This window comes from Chaetodon trifascialis, chromosome 5 (assembly GCF_039877785.1).
Source record: "Chaetodon trifascialis isolate fChaTrf1 chromosome 5, fChaTrf1.hap1, whole genome shotgun sequence".
NCBI lineage: Eukaryota > Metazoa > Chordata > Actinopteri > Chaetodontiformes > Chaetodontidae > Chaetodon > Chaetodon trifascialis.
This window is the reverse complement of record NC_092060.1, coordinates 25,051,084-25,068,783: the sequence shown is the minus strand read 5'-3', so window position 1 is coordinate 25,068,783 and position 17,700 is coordinate 25,051,084. Positions and strand designations below refer to the sequence as shown.

Here is a 17,700-nt window from a genome sequence, read left to right as displayed (position 1 = left end):
CGCGTAAGTGACTGCAGTGTCTGGATTTAGAATATGAAACGCAGATAAAGCGTGAGCAGAATATAAGTAGCCATGTTGCAAAAATAAGCTTGTTTTTATGAAATTTCTGTGCAGAAATCTGTGAGTAAACATGAGTGAACATGCAGCCGCAGCAGCTAAAAGGTGGTTGTGGTGGTTTTCATGGAAACTTTAGTGAGTTCTTACCTTTTGCAGGTTGGAGAGGAGGCGGCAGGCTAAAGGTCTGCAGTCCTGGGCGCCGTTTCAGCCAAATGAACATTTCCCTGTGGAGCCTCTTCTCTTCAGGTCACCCTCTGCTCACATGTTGATTGTGTGGATGTGTATTGAGGCCGCAGACTTGCGTATTCGCCTCTGCAGCAGCCGAGGCTTATCCCCTGTCAGCTGATTATTGCTCCGCGTTACCGACTCCATCAAAAGGTGACACTTGTGCAACAAAGAGAGCCCACTGCTTTTTTTCTTTTTCCTTTTAAAGAGGAAAGCTAATTCTGGAGGGTGAGGAGTTCAGGATGCGCCTCAGAAAATCAGATGCATTCATAGATGGAAAAAGAGAAGACTGCTTCTCCTGTGTTTGTTATTTAGCAGTTTTTGTAAAAACAACACTTGTGCTGTGATTTATTTCTCCTCATAATAATCCCCCCCTCGAGAGATGACCTTAAAGGCCTCTTGCAGCATGACATCAGATCCTAAATCAGCTCTTTCACCAAGCGGCCACGTTTGCTTTTTCCCTGGATATTGTAGTTCATTATATTGTCATAGTTGATTGAACAGAATTTGAGCACAAACAACCCACATGATCCACATCTGCGTCTGAAAAGTGCGCGCAGCTCAGCCTGCAAACGCCAAGTCGCGCCTGTTTATGCCTCTTTTCTGCGGGGAGCGTTGTGGTGTTTCCTCCCCGGCGTTCCCGCTCTGCCTGCAGCCAAGACCCTGCACTCGTCCCCCCGCCTCCTCCACTCAGCCTCGGCCCGCATACCTCTGTATCTCTGCGTACGCTTGTTTGCTCAAGCTTGTGAATCACAATTTCCCCCAGACCGTAGCGTTGGCACATTTGCGCACCGTAAAGCGTGACTCAAAACGCGCCGAGTCATAAGAGAAAACAATGCAAAGGCAAGCAGATGCATGCGTCAGCGTGGCTGCGGCTGCATTCAGGTCAGTCTGGAACAAAAAGACTCGCTTTAAAAATCCTAAACTCTAAACAAACACCTTCATGCTCAATTATATCACAGTTATATTTGAAAGATCATTAAATTCACCGGTAAAATCGGAATTAGGAAAATTGCGCTTTTTTAAAAAAATTAAAAAATCCCTTAATTAATGCATGAATTGGATCAAAAAGTGGATTCAAAGATGTGTTTCTAATAATCCCTTCACATAGCAGCCATCTCTTCTGAGCTCAAACACAGAGGGGGAAAAAAAAAACACTAATGGACTGTCGTCACTGTTGTGTGGTCCAAATCCTGTTTGTTGATTCCCGTGTTATTTCAAGCACCAGTGACCGCAGCCGAGGCCCTTGGCTGGGCAAGCAGACATGTATTCAGTAGTTAATCTGACGGAGCATCTCGCTGCTGTGTGTATTGGAGCGGCCCATTGTTTTCCTCTATAGATTAGCCGCACAAGCACCTCACATAATCGAAAGGCTATAGACAGACTGTCATTGCTTTGCACTCCACTAACAGACTACTAACACAAAGATCAAATAAAAGTCTCCCATCAGAATGTTTTTGAACAATATATTTACTTCCATTAAATAAAACACAATAGTTTTTTTGGATGTTGGAAAAAAAAAAAACAGAATTCCGTACCAAATAGTATACACAGAGCAAAAACCAAATAATTTGTCGCAGGAACATTTTTGATGCTTCTTCTTTTAAAATCCAGAATTGCTATTCTAAATCGATATTCACACAGACATTAATAATAAATTTATAATATGTTAGAAACACACATCTGGTGCGTTTTAGTATGTACATTCCCTTTTGTTTGCAAGCAAAACATGATTCCTTTTTAGGGTTGTTTTTTTTTTCTTTTTTTTCCACATGCGTTGATAAATTGAACCTGGAGAGGACTGGAGGGTTATAGCGCATTCGCCTCGACAAACAGGAGATGATCATTCAAATATATACAACCTTTTCAGTCAACAATTATCGTCCAAAATCCACCAGAAAAAGAAAGAAAAAAACCCTCATGACGAGCTATGAAAAAGAAATAGGCCTTTTTTTAATCTGTGGCGCAGCGTGACGCTCGGCCTGGACTCATCAGAAGGGGAATAAACCTAAAATCTCCCGTTTCAGTTTGACTCCGACCCGGAGTTGAGCTTGCTTCAGTGGTTCAGTCTTCTAGTGCCCTTTTTGAAAAATGAAAAAAGTAGTTGTAGTAGTCTCTTGTTCCTGTGGCCGGCTGCTTGTGATTACCCACACACTGCAAAAAATGACCACCATCACGAGCCAGTTGGTCTTGTGATCACCGTCAAAATCATACCCCCCCCCCCCCCCCCCCCACCAAAACAAACAAACAAAAAAAATGTACATCATCATGTGCGATGGAATCATCTCACGTGTTTCTTGACATGTTTGGACATTTTCAAGGTACAAGTGGCAATATCTCGAGGGGAAAAAGTCAGAATCGACCAACTCCAATAGTATCAGAAAATGCCATATAATCAAGTCATTTCCTGAAACACGTGGAAAAAAGTACAATTATCTCACCGCCAGATTTCCTCACTCCCCTCGGAGAAAAGTAACACTTGAAGCGCCACTACTAGCCTCTAATGACTTGCTAAGGTGGTGATTTTTTGCAGTGCAGCTGGGTATTAGACTGGTCTGTCCACGGCGTATTGGCAAGCGCTCAGATTAGTGGCCGGATTCTGCACACTGGCGTATCCAAAACTCGAGTGCTGCTTGGCTTTCAGTCTCAGGCTGGCCAGGCTGGAGTTGCAAGTGTCCCTGTACACATAAGGAGGGGTCGGGGGCGCGTAGGGGCACGCGGACGTGGGCACCGCCGAGTTGAGAGACGGGTTACTGAGGTTGTTCAAGTTATTGAGGCTGTTGAGGCTGGAGCCCGGCACGCCGGTGACCGCCGATGGCACCATGCTGGAAGTCATGGAGGATATGGAGTTCGGCGGCGAGAACATGGTCTGCGAGGATAAGGGGTTGACATTCATGGAGTTGAAGAAGGGGAAGCTTTTGGTGGATAAGGAGGCCGGCGTGAGGCCCTTGGCGGCCCAGTTGTTGTACGTGTAGCTGGGGTACATGTCCTCATAGGGCTGCATGAGTCCATTGAACTGCGGGCCGAAGCCGTTTTTGCAAAGCTCGGCTTGTTGGTTTCTTTCCCGTTTCCTCCACTTGGCTCGCCGATTCTTGAACCAAACCTAGAGGAAAAGCAGTAAGAAAAGCAGGTTAGGAATTAGGAGTGTAAATATTTTACAGCATATATATCTACATTTTAATATCAGACACATAATCTTTAATTTGTGATATTGGTGCTAAATTTAAATCATTCCCCCTGGATAATTTGAACGTCTGTAAATCCAAACTCTCTTTATTAATCTCTGCTTCCCTGTGCAGACCACTCCGCTTTGATTGGGTCTTTATCTGAGCAGAATACACACTGGGCTGCCCCTGCACCATCTTAATGTGGAGAGGATGTGTATTCCTCTGCAGGCTTCCGCAAACACGCTGACCTTAATCACACAACACCAGGGCGACAATCGCAAAATACAAGCTTTGCACCTCTTTCACACGAACAGGAGAACACGACTGGTATCTGCCACCGACACATGTCAACTGTTAACAGCGTAATAATGTGTAATTACACTCAATAGGCAAATAACAAATAGTCCTACTTCACTGTGAAATTACTGAAAAGATTAAAATGCGCCGGGAAGCACATATTAAAGTTTATTTAGCAATGTGTGCAGAGGATTTCAGTTATATTTAGCCCAAAAGATAGACATATACAATCTAATTAAATAGAGCTACAACCAGCAGTGTATTTAAACGAGACTCTGATTCCTTGTTTTCCAGCTAAAAACTGTGTAATACATTATTTTCAAGGAAATGTGAGCCATGCGTAAAGTTTGGTGTCCGTGCGTAATAATATAAAGGAACAGGCTCTTTGTGGGTTAACCGGACAATTGGCACAAATTACCCGAAATTATACACACGAATTGTTTTTGTTTGCACCCAAGGGAATACTCACCCTGACCCGGGCCTCTGTGAGGTTGGTCCACACGGCTATCTCCTCCCTTGTGCTCATGTCAGGATAGCGATTCCGCTGGAACGTGGCCTCCAGTTCCTGCAGCTGCTGGCTGGTGAAGTGAGTCCTCTGCCGCCGCTGCCGCTTCTTTTTAGACGGGTCGTCTGAGGAGTCGTCGTTTTTATTTTGGTTCTTTTCTTTTTCTGTCAAGAGGAAAGAAGCTGATTCAGTCACGGTCAGGCGGATTAAGGCCTGCATGCTTTAGAGAGAGAGAGAGCACAAAAAAGATCCTGAATCCGCGGCGCTGTTGGGAAATGGATGAGCTAATCGCTGACTTCACTGCGGAACAAATGCTCTGAGTCGTAAAATAAGCTTCATTACTTTTTTTTTCATGTTTGGATTTTTGCATTTCCCTTTTGGTTGACCTTTTGATTTAATCTCGACACCGAGTATTTAAGTAAATGCCTGACAAATTTTAGTTGCCACAACACAAGCTGTTTCTCATCTACATAACACAGAAACTTTTTACTACACCGCAAACAGACAAGTGTCAAGACGAATGATCTGCGAGTTAAGTGATGGCTGTAATCGCCTGTTTGCATTCATGTAAGGCTCCCTTCATTGGAGCCATCTTTTGTTTGATATCGATGTGACATCTGCGGCGCCGTGCTGAGAACATCTGCACCCCGGGCGGTTCTTACCGACAGACTCCGGGCTGGACGTGTCCGACACGGTGTGCACCTCTAACCGGTGTTTAGAGTCCACAGACCGCTGCAGCGGCTGTAAACTTGATGCCATCGCCAGAGCCGTGTGGTGTGTGGAGGCAAGTTTATTCCCTGTTAGGTGGTGATGGTCTATGTTTAATGGATCCCTCATAGAGATCATCGGTAAAAGATCGAAAAACTGGCTGTCAAAAGCAGATTAAGTCCCCTTTAGTACAACGAGGATGAGCGGAAAAGTCCGTCGGCGGAATGTGTTCAGTTCTCCAAAAAGACGCACAGGAGAGCGGTTCCTCTTGCGGTTGAGATGAAGCCCCCCTTCAGTTTTAAGTGGAAAATGCTTTAAAATAGATCACTGAGTGCTGCCATACTAGCATCGGTGGTAAGCAGCGGCTACCTCGGCTGACTATCAGAGTGACAAGGACAGGTAGGTGATATTAGATCCAGAGGCATACACACTCTACACCGCTCTCTGTTCATTTCAGCTGTTGCCTGCGCGCCGCCTATCCAACTGCGCCCCTCTCTAGACCTCCACGTCACCATGTTGCGCCCGCCCATGTTCGCTCTGACAGGCACATCCATGTGGATATGACGGTGAGCCCAGCCAACCGGGGCTTGCAGAAACGAGATATGTGTGCCAATGTGTTTATGCCGGGTCTGGCGCTTATTTTTCTCTTCCAAATAAAAGCATGTAAAGAGAGATGGGACGCACGGTGTACCCGCGGCGCTCCGAGGTGCCGTTGCGCAGCAGCCCAAGACCAAATAAAAATGAAAATAACACAGTTTGGTCTCATTTTATGAGATGGGTCCAGTGGCCCAGTAAAACGACGCCGTTCTATTGATACCCAAGCTCAGCTGCACGCTCGTAGCCTCTGTCACCGCAGTTTACTCAGGGACTCAGTGTGGATAAAGCGAGCCACCGAGCGGATTGTACTGAAAGCCGTATGAAAAAAATATGCACACTGCAAACACAAAAACCTACTACAGCCCAATAATCCCGTGAAAGGACGCCCGATTAAAGGAAGAAAAGTAACTTCTGAAGGAGGGATGTGCCAGCCGGCCGTAAAACTGTCTGTGCGCACTTGTCAACTGACGCTAACTGTCAGACATGTATGTTAAAAGGCGCACAGGCGCAGCTGGTGCAGCGCTGCAGAGCGGTGCAGAATTTTAGCGCCATTCAAAGGAAAGAAGTAATGGAAAGAAGCTGGTAAAATTACTTTAAAGGCAATCAGACATCAACAGTTTGAACTGAAGCATTTTCCCTCTCCTCTCTTCCCTATCCTCATATCCAGCTCTACTTAGGGAGATGTCTGTAGTGCGTTTCCATCACACGCTCCAAAAACGTGACCAAACTAGCCTAAAGTGGTTTACTATCCGCTGCATCCCGGTATGCAGCCTATAGGCTCAGGAAAAAGCACTGCCAGTCACACGGGTTGTCAAATGAGGCGATCCTCTTGATCTCCACAGAGTTGAGGTTCAAATATCCATTAAATCAACCCCATCGGAGCCACAGTTAACCACGCAGACCCAGTTTGTTGACGACGGATTACTTTATCTGGGTGCTTAACTGGAGATCTCTCCTCACTTTGCGTTTGGACCCCTCAGTCGTTCTCAGCCAGCACTCCCGTAGTGGTTTTTTTTTTCTTTTAATCTGATAAGACTCTCATTTGCCTAAGAATTTGTGAAGGAGGACTTTTAATGAGTTTAGGCTCATATGCCAGCAATATATATATTTTTTTTTTGCACCTATAATTCCCCAAAGAATATGTCGCGTTAAGACAAAGTAAACACGTCTAATCAAACAAATGCGACTTTAATTTTCAAGGTGGGAGATTAAGGGTGGAGAAATGTCAGCCGGGTAACAGGTGATGGGAGTGATGGACGGACAGCACAGACAGGAGGACGCGCTCGCGACAGTTAGTGCGATTCATACCTGTGAAAAATATTGATGACGCTCTGATCTTCATTTTTTGGGGGTTCTTTTTTTTTATTCCATAACACAACTGGATCATCATCATCATCATCATCACCATCAAATAACACACTTCCCATGTCCACGTGGCCAGGCAGACGCCCATTCAGCCAGCGCATTTGGACTTCGATGTTAAGAAGTTACTGGGCTAATCCCGTGAAAGCCCCTGATATATAAATACCAGCAGACCATAGAGTGTATGCAACACTCACACACACACACACACACACACACACACACACACACACACACACACACACACACACACACACACACTGAGGGAGGGAAGATACTTTCTGAAAACTCGGGAACCAATCGCCTCTCATACAGAGCAATAAAACCTTGTTTGGATGGTCCAGAGTAATTCAGTTAAGATGATGCATGGTTTAAGTGATTATCATTCATGTACAGTTTAAGAGTAATGGCTTTTATTTTTATTGATGCTTTATCGTTTAAGGCTAAGCAAATACATTTTCAAACGTTTATTAAAAGGCAGTTTGATATAGGAAAGTAAAAATAGATGTATTTTAGGAAATAAACAGAAAGCAGAATTAATAAGAATCGGATAAACTTTATATATTTCAGAATTCGGCTATTATTCTACATAAATACCAATAATAAAACAGTAATTTCCATGTGTTATTTTAGTTATTTTATGCCATGTAGCGAACTCTGCTGCTCCTTTTTCCCCTCCTTGCAGTCGTATTGTATTACTAAACTTGAAGTGGATTATCGGTTTCCTCTTCATTTCTACCTTCTGAATGCTTTATCTCTCTTCTGCGGATTACTGCGCGCAATAGGCCTCCGCCATAGAGGGCCATTAATTAGCAATTCAGTCAATATAGGGGGGAGACGACAAGGCTTTTTACATAGGATTAAGGAGACATCAGATTCCTCCATTAGTATATTCCTCCTCACGAATGGGCTTTCATTATACATTTAGTTTTCCCCGGAGTCAATCCAACAAGCGCTGCATACATTACAGCAAAACAGTTGACGCTGGTGTGTCTATGTCTTATTATCTTATTATTCTTAATCAATGGTCGTCCACACTGCGCAGCTCGGAGGCTGTGAACAGCCTGCCCTCTGTCACACAGCCCCATCAATGTCGGCTAAACGAAACCGAATGAGAGTTATTGGTTATTCGTTTAAGACCCTAACAAGACCTGATGTAATTTCCCCACCACGTTGGAGAATAATTAATAAATCCCAGACTCTGTCGAGCAAGCGGTTTCGAGCTTTTTTGTTTAGTCTCTCGTTGATTTAGATGCTATCTAGGAAAAAAAAAATCTTAGTGCTAGCAGAATCTAAATTCAGCTCTGAAACTTTATTAAATATGGCCTTTGTTTTGCCGTCATGCAGCGACCTCACTGTGCCAAAGGCCAGAAAATTGCAGATTAAAGGGTCCAAAAAGATGCGTCAGTGGTCACATATGTCCACCTTTCCATGGCCACAGATAACATCGCTGCAGAGCTTTCACTTGAGTCAGATCCGCACATGATGCTGTGTGTAACCTGCAGCTGCAGATCCACGTCCGACCACCAGGTGTCCCTCCGAGACAGCAAACAACGAGAGACACGCCAGCAGCTTCCTCACAGCGACGAGCAGAGAGGCCAGAACACCTGAGCGACCGCTTTGAACAAACCGGTGACATCCACCGCAAAGCTGCCACTGCAGCAGCTTTTTAGCAGCACACTTCACACCTCAGACTCTTACGAAGAAAACAGTGAAGGATTATTTGGGGAAAAATCCATCAGAACTGGATTTTTTTAAATGAAGAAATCAACCTTATTTTGCCTTTTAATTTAAGATGTTCAGCCTGTTTTAAGACACTTCATAAAACTAGAGGTGGGAAACAACCAAGCAGTGCCAGAACTGTTCACTTATTTTAAACCAAATCTGATTTTTAGGATCAAGACATCAGTGTGTGTCTGCTTTGGGTCACTTCTGAGGAAGGCGAATTAATAAAAAATGCAGTAAATAAAGAATAAGATATTAGCTGTAATTAATAAATATGTGTGGAAAGCAACACATACAAGAAACCCTCAACCTGTTAACCTGAAGGCCTGTAATTGTCAAGAGTGCCATTTTTATGTATATAAAATGAAAAAAAATCCTGTTTTTATGTACAGTTAAATTGGCAGTTATTTTACATTCAATCTCTAAATATCTATATATATTTAATGTTTCTATGATATGTGAGAACTGCCGTGTATTGACTCATATGGCTCAGATACTTACCTATTTGCGCGCAGGTGGTGGCCAGTTTGCGGCAGTGGGAGTCCATTATGGCAATTTAAGGAAACCGCTTCTGTAATAACAGACAAAAGAGCCATAATTAGCCTTTAAGACGAGTCAACAACCCCCTGTGTTGGTCTCTGACGTACCTGCGCAGTAATAATGTTTAGAGACGACATAAAACCCAAAAGAATAGTGGTGTGCTTAAAGCATGAGTATTAGATTGCAAGAAATAGAAAAAAAAAAGCTTTTGGTCTGGAAGAAAATATTTCAAATTGATGCAAAATTCAGGCCTTCAGCGAAGCGCAGAGCTGATGTTAGATTTTAGATGGATAGAGAAGTTGGGATGTGAGCAGGTACGAAAGTGTATTTTTATTTGGAACTTATTTCCTGTTTAATTTGACTTGTGTTCAGAAACATCTGCCCATCCTCTGTGCTCCGACATCTGCATTTCAGGAAACTCTTTGCTGGACAAAACAAAAAGGAAAGCTGATTTTTGCGCTGGAGGAAAATGACTGATCTCATCATCCTGACGCTCATTTTCTCTTGATTTAAGACAAATTCGACTGTAAAACTCCACTTTAGCGCGCGCCATGTATTGTTATATATTTTTTCCAGTGTCAGTCGTGTACAGTGTGAATATATCAAAGCCGCCGTGTTTTGCATTAGCCGGATCTTGTGTTGTGGTGCAGCCTGCAGCAGTTGGAAGTGGAGTGATTCCGTAGTAAAATCACGGGATTAGAGTCTGATTGAGATGTCTGTCGGTGGGATATTACAAAATTCATTATCGCAGCCCTCATACTACCTCGATATGAAGTTACACAGATGGGGTTTTATTAGTCCAGGCTCACACTGTTTGCTTATGATAATTCAAGTCGGGGGGAATTTGCATGCAGTCATGCTGTTAACCATTTTCCTCAGTTCTTCCCTTCACCTGCTCTACATCTTCTGTGAGGCGATTTAATTCAAAAGATGAAGATATTGGAGGTTAAGTTTTACGGTGTGTACCTGCACAACCTTTCTGCCCATCCCTCCCCTTTCTCCCACAGCAAAATGAAATAGTGGGGGTCAGGCTGGAGGGTGTGAGGTTATTGCGCGCAGCTCCGTGTTATCTAATCAGTGCGATTTAATGAGGGCTCCCTCCAATATTTCAGCCTGCCTGCTCTGCGGCCTCTGAAATCTCTTATTCATGCATTTAACTGTATTTTATTTTATTGTGTAAAAAATCTCCACATCGAACGATTTGTTTTTATCCATTTTTAATCTCTTTTTGGGGGAGACTTCAAATTAAAGGCACGAATTTCTTTAAAAGTAACAAGAAAAAAATACATTTGGAAAAAAGAAAGAAAAAACACTTAACTTCATTTAAAAAAACGGTAAATTATGTGAGAAATTTGCATTTCAGGTAAAGACAGATGGAGATTATTGCGCTGATTTAAAACATATGGAACAAAAAAATTACCGAGGGTGATAAATATTTTAAAATATATGTGACATTTACAGTATTTAATAAAATGAGATGTAATAATAATTAATATGTCCTCGTGGTAATAATAATAATGATCATTTCTGATCATGTAATAACGGTGCTTTTTGTAGTACGCTAATTAGACCTCTAAATAAATATTTTATTTCTATTCTCTGATATATGCCATGAGTGTAGATCCACTAGGAGTGCTTTATAAATATAGCTGCGTGAATATTAGCAATACTTGTGTTAATCGTCCGTTCACTGTCACTTCACGGACGCTCTGCGCTCTCACCACTAACAGTTGATGTGAATCGGTGACTCACATGGCATCGGGCCCAGTGCAGACAGAAAGCTGGCATGGCCTCACACTGGCTTTACCTCTGAAATTAACACAGTGGAGCATGAGACTGCAGCCTTTACCGGGAGATGAATCGACTAACCTCCACCATATGGTCCCGTATTAATTAAAGGCGTGAGACCGTGAACGTCGCCTCTTTCCCCCAACTTTTTTTTTTTCCTCTCCTTATATTGCAAAATGAGGAGAAAACTTAACTCATGATGCTCCCTTTTTACTAACAGGGTTAGCTGTCATTTTCTGCAAAGAGTTAACTCACCATTTACTTTGGTGGGATTTAAACCTCGGATTGATATGTTTACCCCCAATTTCATGCATTTTATTGGATTCTGCGGTGACTTTTACGCTCGGACAAATCATCACTTTGGAGCAGGATTTGATGCTTAAACACACAAATGTGTCTTTTTTCCCCTGATTATTTAACCGACATCTAAACAGCTTTCTTACAAAAACCACCGACAGTACAGGACAGTACAGTCTGGTTCCCCCCTTCTTTCTATTTCTCCGCACTGCATCACCGCTAATGATCCATCATTATCATCCGCCGACCTGTGAGGCGAACCCTGCCCTCACATCACTTCATGCTCCCTTATGCTACAGCCTTCCCTTTGAAATTCACATCAGAAACGCCCAAAAAACACGAGGTGGAACAAATTCCTCCACTTGCATTAACTCACACCTCACTTTTATTCTTTTTTAAGTGCCTCTGCTGCTCTGTTGCGCTTACCAGTTGTTGACACCGGTGAGGTTTTGGTTTTTCCAGCCGTCGGCGTTTTTATTCTGCAGCGAAGAGATAAATTCCACCGTCCACACACTCACACACACCAGCGGGCGTGTTTATAGCGAAAATACAGGCAACTTCAAGGTCCAGAGCCGCTGGAGTTTGTGTCCGGAAACGTGCTTGGATGTGGCTCCCCGTCTATGTTATCCAAAAAAAGCGAGAGGCTGCGCTACGTTTAAGTTAGTTTCATTTATGCGCATAAATAACCATCTATTTACAGTGTGAGGAGAAATAGCGAAGGAGGCGCTTTCATCCGAGTCTCCCCTTGGTTCGTCCTCTTCTGTCTTCCTCAACTTTTCCCCCGTTGAAAGACGCTCCAAGAGTGGCGCATTTTTTCCTCCTTCTTTTGAGCTCAGAGAGGGACCCCGCGTGTGTGTGAGTGTGAGTGTGTGTGTGTGTGTGTGTGTGTGTGTGTGTGTGTGTGTGTGTCTCTCTCTCTCTCTCTCTCTCTCTCTCTCTCTGTGTGTGTGTGTGTGTCTGTGTGTGTTTGTACGCGCGCTTTTAAAGGGGTGTGTTTGTGTATGTATGTGTCGTCTAGCAGAGGGCAAACTTGGAGCCTCTCAACTTTCATCAATCGCACAAAAATTCAGGATGGCATCTTGAAAAAGAAGACGCGTGTTAAGAAAATAAAAGCTCTGATGTTCCTGTTAGTCCGCCCCGGTGCGTTTACTGTCACACTGCGACGTTTGAGGTGCAGGCATGCAAAACATAGAATGGTTCATTTTGCCTAAAACCGGCTGCTTATGATCTAAACTCTGAGCGCGCAAAATAAACAAGTGAATCACGACAAATGCATCAACTGGCAGTTAATTTACAGGAATAAGTCACAGATGCTGATTCCTATAAGAGCTCATCATCATCAGGAAATTAGAGCCTAATTAACGTCAAATTAAGCTCATTGTTTGACCACTGCGCGCATTGATTCTAAAATAATTTACCACATTTCAAAAGCACAATATTCAGAATATTAAGAGGTGAGTGGAAACCAGAAGCGCATTTTAAATGGATGCAATAGGCTCGTTCGGGGCCAGACAGAGCCCTATCGCGTTGCGGATTTATGTGCAGATGAAGTGAACAGCTGGCTCGGATGCAAATGTTCTTTATAGATCCGTTTCGTTAGATACAGACTGATTTTGCACTCGCATCTTAAGTGAGGCGAGCAGACCGGACGTAGGCCCTTGCGTTCCCCGCGCCTAATCCTTCTTTTACATTTTTAGTCATACTCCCATTAAACCAGTAATTAATGCGCACATCCACACGGGAATTTCCTGGCAAAAGGGGACACTGAAGCAAGACGTGCGCATCAGCCCAACCCTTCCACCCCCCGACCAAAATTTGGTGAGGGAGGAATGGCTTGAATCCTCGTGCACCAAACACATATGTAATATAATAAATGCTTACTGCAGGCTTGTGTAGACTGATACATGTGTAATTATAAGAGCTAATGCAATTTCCACAGCTGCTTTGATCAGGCCTATTTAGTCAGGACTAAATGCATTATATAAATACCTCATAATATTCTGCAAAGGCCCAAGAAGGCCATATTTTATCACGTTTCCACTCGCGCAAACACGCGTGCAGACAGCGCGTTGGCTCAATGCAAACAAATATAGGAAAAATAAATAAAATTTGCCTATTTGCCAACACAGCTCGGCCAGTTCCTCAGAATTTGACCAGTGCGCTTCAATATCAGACGTTGTGATGTGGCACATGTACACACAAAAGCACTAACATGTGAGCGCGCACATACACACACACACACACACACGGTAAATGCAAGTAAACGACCCAGTAACCCGTGAAGAAAACATCAACCCTGCAGCATCATGCACATTTCAAATCACGCCCCGCCTGCATGGGGAGAGAAAGAGGGTGAGCGGCGTCTGGAGAGGCACGACGGCACGGCTATATATTCTCCGCTTACCTTCTTATACAAAGGGGGAAAAAAAGCAGCCAAGAGCCTCCTCTTTCTCACGCAGAAAGGTGCAGAGGAATGCCTGAAGTTCAGAGGAGGCTGGCGGGTATGAAATCTTTCGCCTCGGGGGCAAAACGGCGGCTTCTTTTCATTTCAAGCGCTTATCGATTCGCCGTTGTCATCTTTGGCGACGCAGAAGGACACTTGAAAGAATTTCTGATGGGGCTGTGATGTGAGAAACAGGGTGACCTGCTCTGCTGATGCTCTCTCCTGATTCTTAACGAGCACATCAGCCCCCCCAGCGCCAGTACAGTTGGACATTTCAACTTTTCCTCCTCCTGCATACTGGAGAGGACTTTAAAACACTCTTTCCCGGCTTTGCATGTGTATCAGCGCGCATCCAAGCCTTCACTTTAAAGAGGAGATATGAGACTCTGCCCATCAAGCCAGCCACAGCAGACACACAATCTAAGACTTAGGCCACTGTAGTTTGGCTTAAATTTAAGAAATGAGTGAACTCTTTGTTTTATTTTGCATGATTTATCTGCTTTTTTGCACATAATTTGCACTGTGAGTAATTACAGCTCCTCACACTTCACACACTGTAAACTTCACATCATCTAAGAACAGGTTGTGCTCATAATATGATGCCTAAAACACAACATATTTCCCCTTGGAACCAATATTTAGATCTGTAAGGCCTCATATGATTATTTTAAGCGGCCAAATATGCTGTTTCCTGAAGCCAAAGCAGAAATATGAAAATATGCACATGCATCATTATCTGGTATGCACACTCTGCAGAATATGGCCCAATATCTCCATGAATAAAGACTGTGTTGAAACATTGTAATGCTTGGGCTCTATTCTTTGCCAAATTGCGCTTTGACATAAACTTATTAGTCTTACTGTGAAATGAGGCCTCGATTTATTTCCAAAAGACACATAGAATAAATGGTTTACTATGACAAATGTGTTGTCTTCCTGCGTGTGCAGCCTTTGCATCCTTCTCATGCCATGAGGAATCAATTAAATTGCACTTAAATCATTTCTCCCCTCACCTCACACCATGACTTTGGAATTAATTCCTATAGGCTGTGATTAAAAGTGAATCTGAACCTTTTTCCCACAGTGAAATATTCAAGTCCTCACATTATACACTGTCATCATTCTGTTGCACCGGGAAGCTTGAGTAATGCGGATGTGAAGTGGTTCCATTATTCAGGGGTGCTCTTTGCCTGAGAAACCAGCCTGAGTTTCTTCTTTTTTTTTTCAGATTTAGCCTCAAACCACATGCGATTGTCGCCTAGTGTTCTGTCTGGCCAACACTCTGTGGCCATGTAATAAAATTTGGAGTCAAATTGGTGTTTCCAAAGCCACAAATCTTTAAACAAATCACTTTATGTACTGCTAATATGTTAGAAATAAAGTAATGGCTTGGAATTCAGTTTTATTGTGGGGTGTGACTCCTCTTTGATTTGAAAGGAGGATGAAAATAGAGAGAGAAGAGCACGAGGACGAGGAGGAAGAGGAGAGGAAGGTAGAGAAGAGAGAAAAGACAAAACATTAGATGAGCCTCCGCCGAGACAGAAATATCCTGTGTGTATTTCCATTTGTCAAGTATCACTCCAAGAACGTTATTAGTGAAAAAGCTGCCTGTAAATTAACCAAATTAAAAGGGCGGCTCTTTGATAGCTCTTGAGCTTGTTGAGCGGCTTTATGCCTGATCCTTACTATTCCAGCTCTGTCACAGTACCAAAGGGAGACGAGCTACACCAACGCTAAGCACTCCAACTCAGCAGCATGGCTTGTGGTTTAGAACATTATACGCAAGGCCAGTAAATGACTTACATGATAGGCTACCCTCACTTCTCCCGACATGCCCAGCTAACATGGTGTATATTTAAAAAGTACTCAGCTCTTCGTCTTTGTCTTCTTCTGTAATTATCCTATCCCCGGCTTCCAAAGAAAATGCTTAGCTGATGTCATTGTGGTTTTGGCCCCCCGACTGCTCTAATATTAATCCCATGCATGAAGCGGCTTCAAATGAATAAGGATTACTTTGAATTAAACTCTGGTCCATGTTTTTATGTGAACACATTAACTCCTGTCATTGCTGGTCAGTCAGACGAGCCTGTCTCCATTCCTCTTGACTTTGGACATGACATGGCTTTGGTCAAGCATGATTAAAAATGTCCCTGAGACTTGGACGGCATTCATTACAGTGACAGCCACAGACAGACGGCACAGCAGCGCTTTTATGGTGCGTGGTTGATCTTGGGGAAAGTAATAGTGGGTGCATGCATAAACACATGCGGCCTCAGCCTTAATCACAGGTGCGAGCGGGCCAATAAATTGCTCAAGCAGGTCTCTGATCAATTACATGAAAAATCAATGGGAAGCTGCCACTAACCTGCCTAAGGGGAAATCGGCCAAGAATGAAATTGGTGTGATAAAATGACTATGATGCCTCCCACTCTGTCGATAACATGTAAAACAGTTCAGCTACATGCTAACTCTGCTGTCAGCAGACCTGAGCTGGACCCAAAGGTCACAACTGGAATCAGCTTAGTCCTAATTGGTCTACTGTGGCAGAGAGAGAGAGGGGGCCTGAGGAGAGGGAGGGATATAGAGGCTGATTGAGGCGGTGGAGGGTAGCGTGGCTGAGATGTGTGAAATAAACCTTCGAATGTTGTATTTCATGTTCTCACTCATCCGGATAAATTTTATTTGGCATCATTAAGTTTAGTAAGCAAATGTTTTCAGCCTGCAGCATCTGAAAAATAAATTTGAAATTTAATCCTTGTTAACTCTAATTCCACTAATTAGCTTTTTCTGGAGCTTTCAAACACATCTCATGGTCTTCATCAGTGTGTGGAGCTTGCTCAGTTATGGCTCAGCCGATCTATTCCCCTTATATGAATCAGACAGAGGACATCTTCATGGCAGGTTTGAAAGCTCCAGAAAAAGCTAGAAAGGGGTCCTTGAGTTAAGATTTTTTTTTTTTCTATTGTTCAAATTAGAAAAAAATATCTACAAAATGGATAAAGTTCTCTTACATTGTAGTGTTGATCGGGAAAACTAACCTTTTTGCACAATTGGCTTGTAATATTTGATTAGCGTGATTGTCATGTGACGCATTTTTTTGGAATCTTGACTTGCTGATTCTGTTGCTGCAAAACAGGAAATAACTTAACATTGAACATGATGGCGTAAAATTGGTGTAAAGCTACAGCCTCGTTAATTAGCTGTGGAGTCCAATATATTGGAGCTCTCCTAATTTGACCAAAAGGCCTCAATGACAGCTGTGTGGCTGCTTGGGAAAATAACCGAGCCAATCAGAGCTCTGTAGGCGGGGCTAAAAATATGGACCTATAACATTCTGCTGCTAGCTGCTTCTTTGTTGACTGAACATTGGATCTTTAGGACAAAATAACCAACCCTAACTGAGAGAAAATGGCTAACGTGTCACACTGAATAATAAAGTGGAAACAAAATGAACTCAGTCTGATTATTGGTTAATGATAACAGTGTGGACTGCAAACATAACGAACACAACTTGTACGAACTAGCATGAACAGAGAAGTTCTGATAACAGCACATTGTTTCAGAAAGATCTGAGAAAAATAGACACAAGAGAACAAGATGGATTTGAGAAGACTGAAGCAGAAAATAAAGCGAAGGGAAGATCATAACAAATTTACAAAGGAACAAGATGCAGATCAGACACATCACCGCCGAAAGGTAGATAAAAGACGACAAAGGGAGAAATGGAGGGTGGCTAATCTGAAATCACGATGCTGGTCCCATGTCCCGTGCTCTGATTAGTTCCAGCGTTTCATGCTCGTCTCTGCATCTCACGGAGCCGCGTCGCATGGCTGAACTGCACACGAGCGCAGAGTTTCACCACAACACAACGACCAACCCCATGTGACACGCGAGAACCTTAAAGATGACGCAGGGTCAGCGTCCCATCACACTGTCAGCATGCCCTGTGCATGTCAGTGTCGTGTCCCTGAAATATGGCAGATTTTAAG

The 17,700-nt window shown here is 43.3% G+C and overlaps 1 protein-coding gene across 2 annotated transcripts; it reads right to left on the bottom strand.

Moving 5' to 3' along the window:
* Positions 1-1,741: 1,741 nt before the first annotated feature.
* pitx2 (paired-like homeodomain 2) lies at positions 1,742-12,145 on the bottom strand. Of its 2 annotated transcripts, XM_070963434.1 has the most exons (4): positions 11,695-12,145; positions 9,145-9,214; positions 4,216-4,415; positions 1,742-3,385 (listed from the first exon to the last, which is right to left on the bottom strand). In XM_070963434.1, exons 2-4 carry the CDS (start codon positions 9,188-9,190, stop codon positions 2,828-2,830), a joined length of 804 nt encoding a protein of 267 aa, XP_070819535.1. In that variant the 5' UTR covers positions 9,191-9,214; positions 11,695-12,145; the 3' UTR covers positions 1,742-2,827. The 2 variants fall into 2 exon arrangements, with proteins under 2 accessions (XP_070819535.1, XP_070819534.1); XM_070963433.1 differs by lacking the exons at positions 9,145-9,214; positions 11,695-12,145 and adding an exon at positions 4,914-5,492.
* Positions 12,146-17,700: the final 5,555 nt, after the last annotated feature.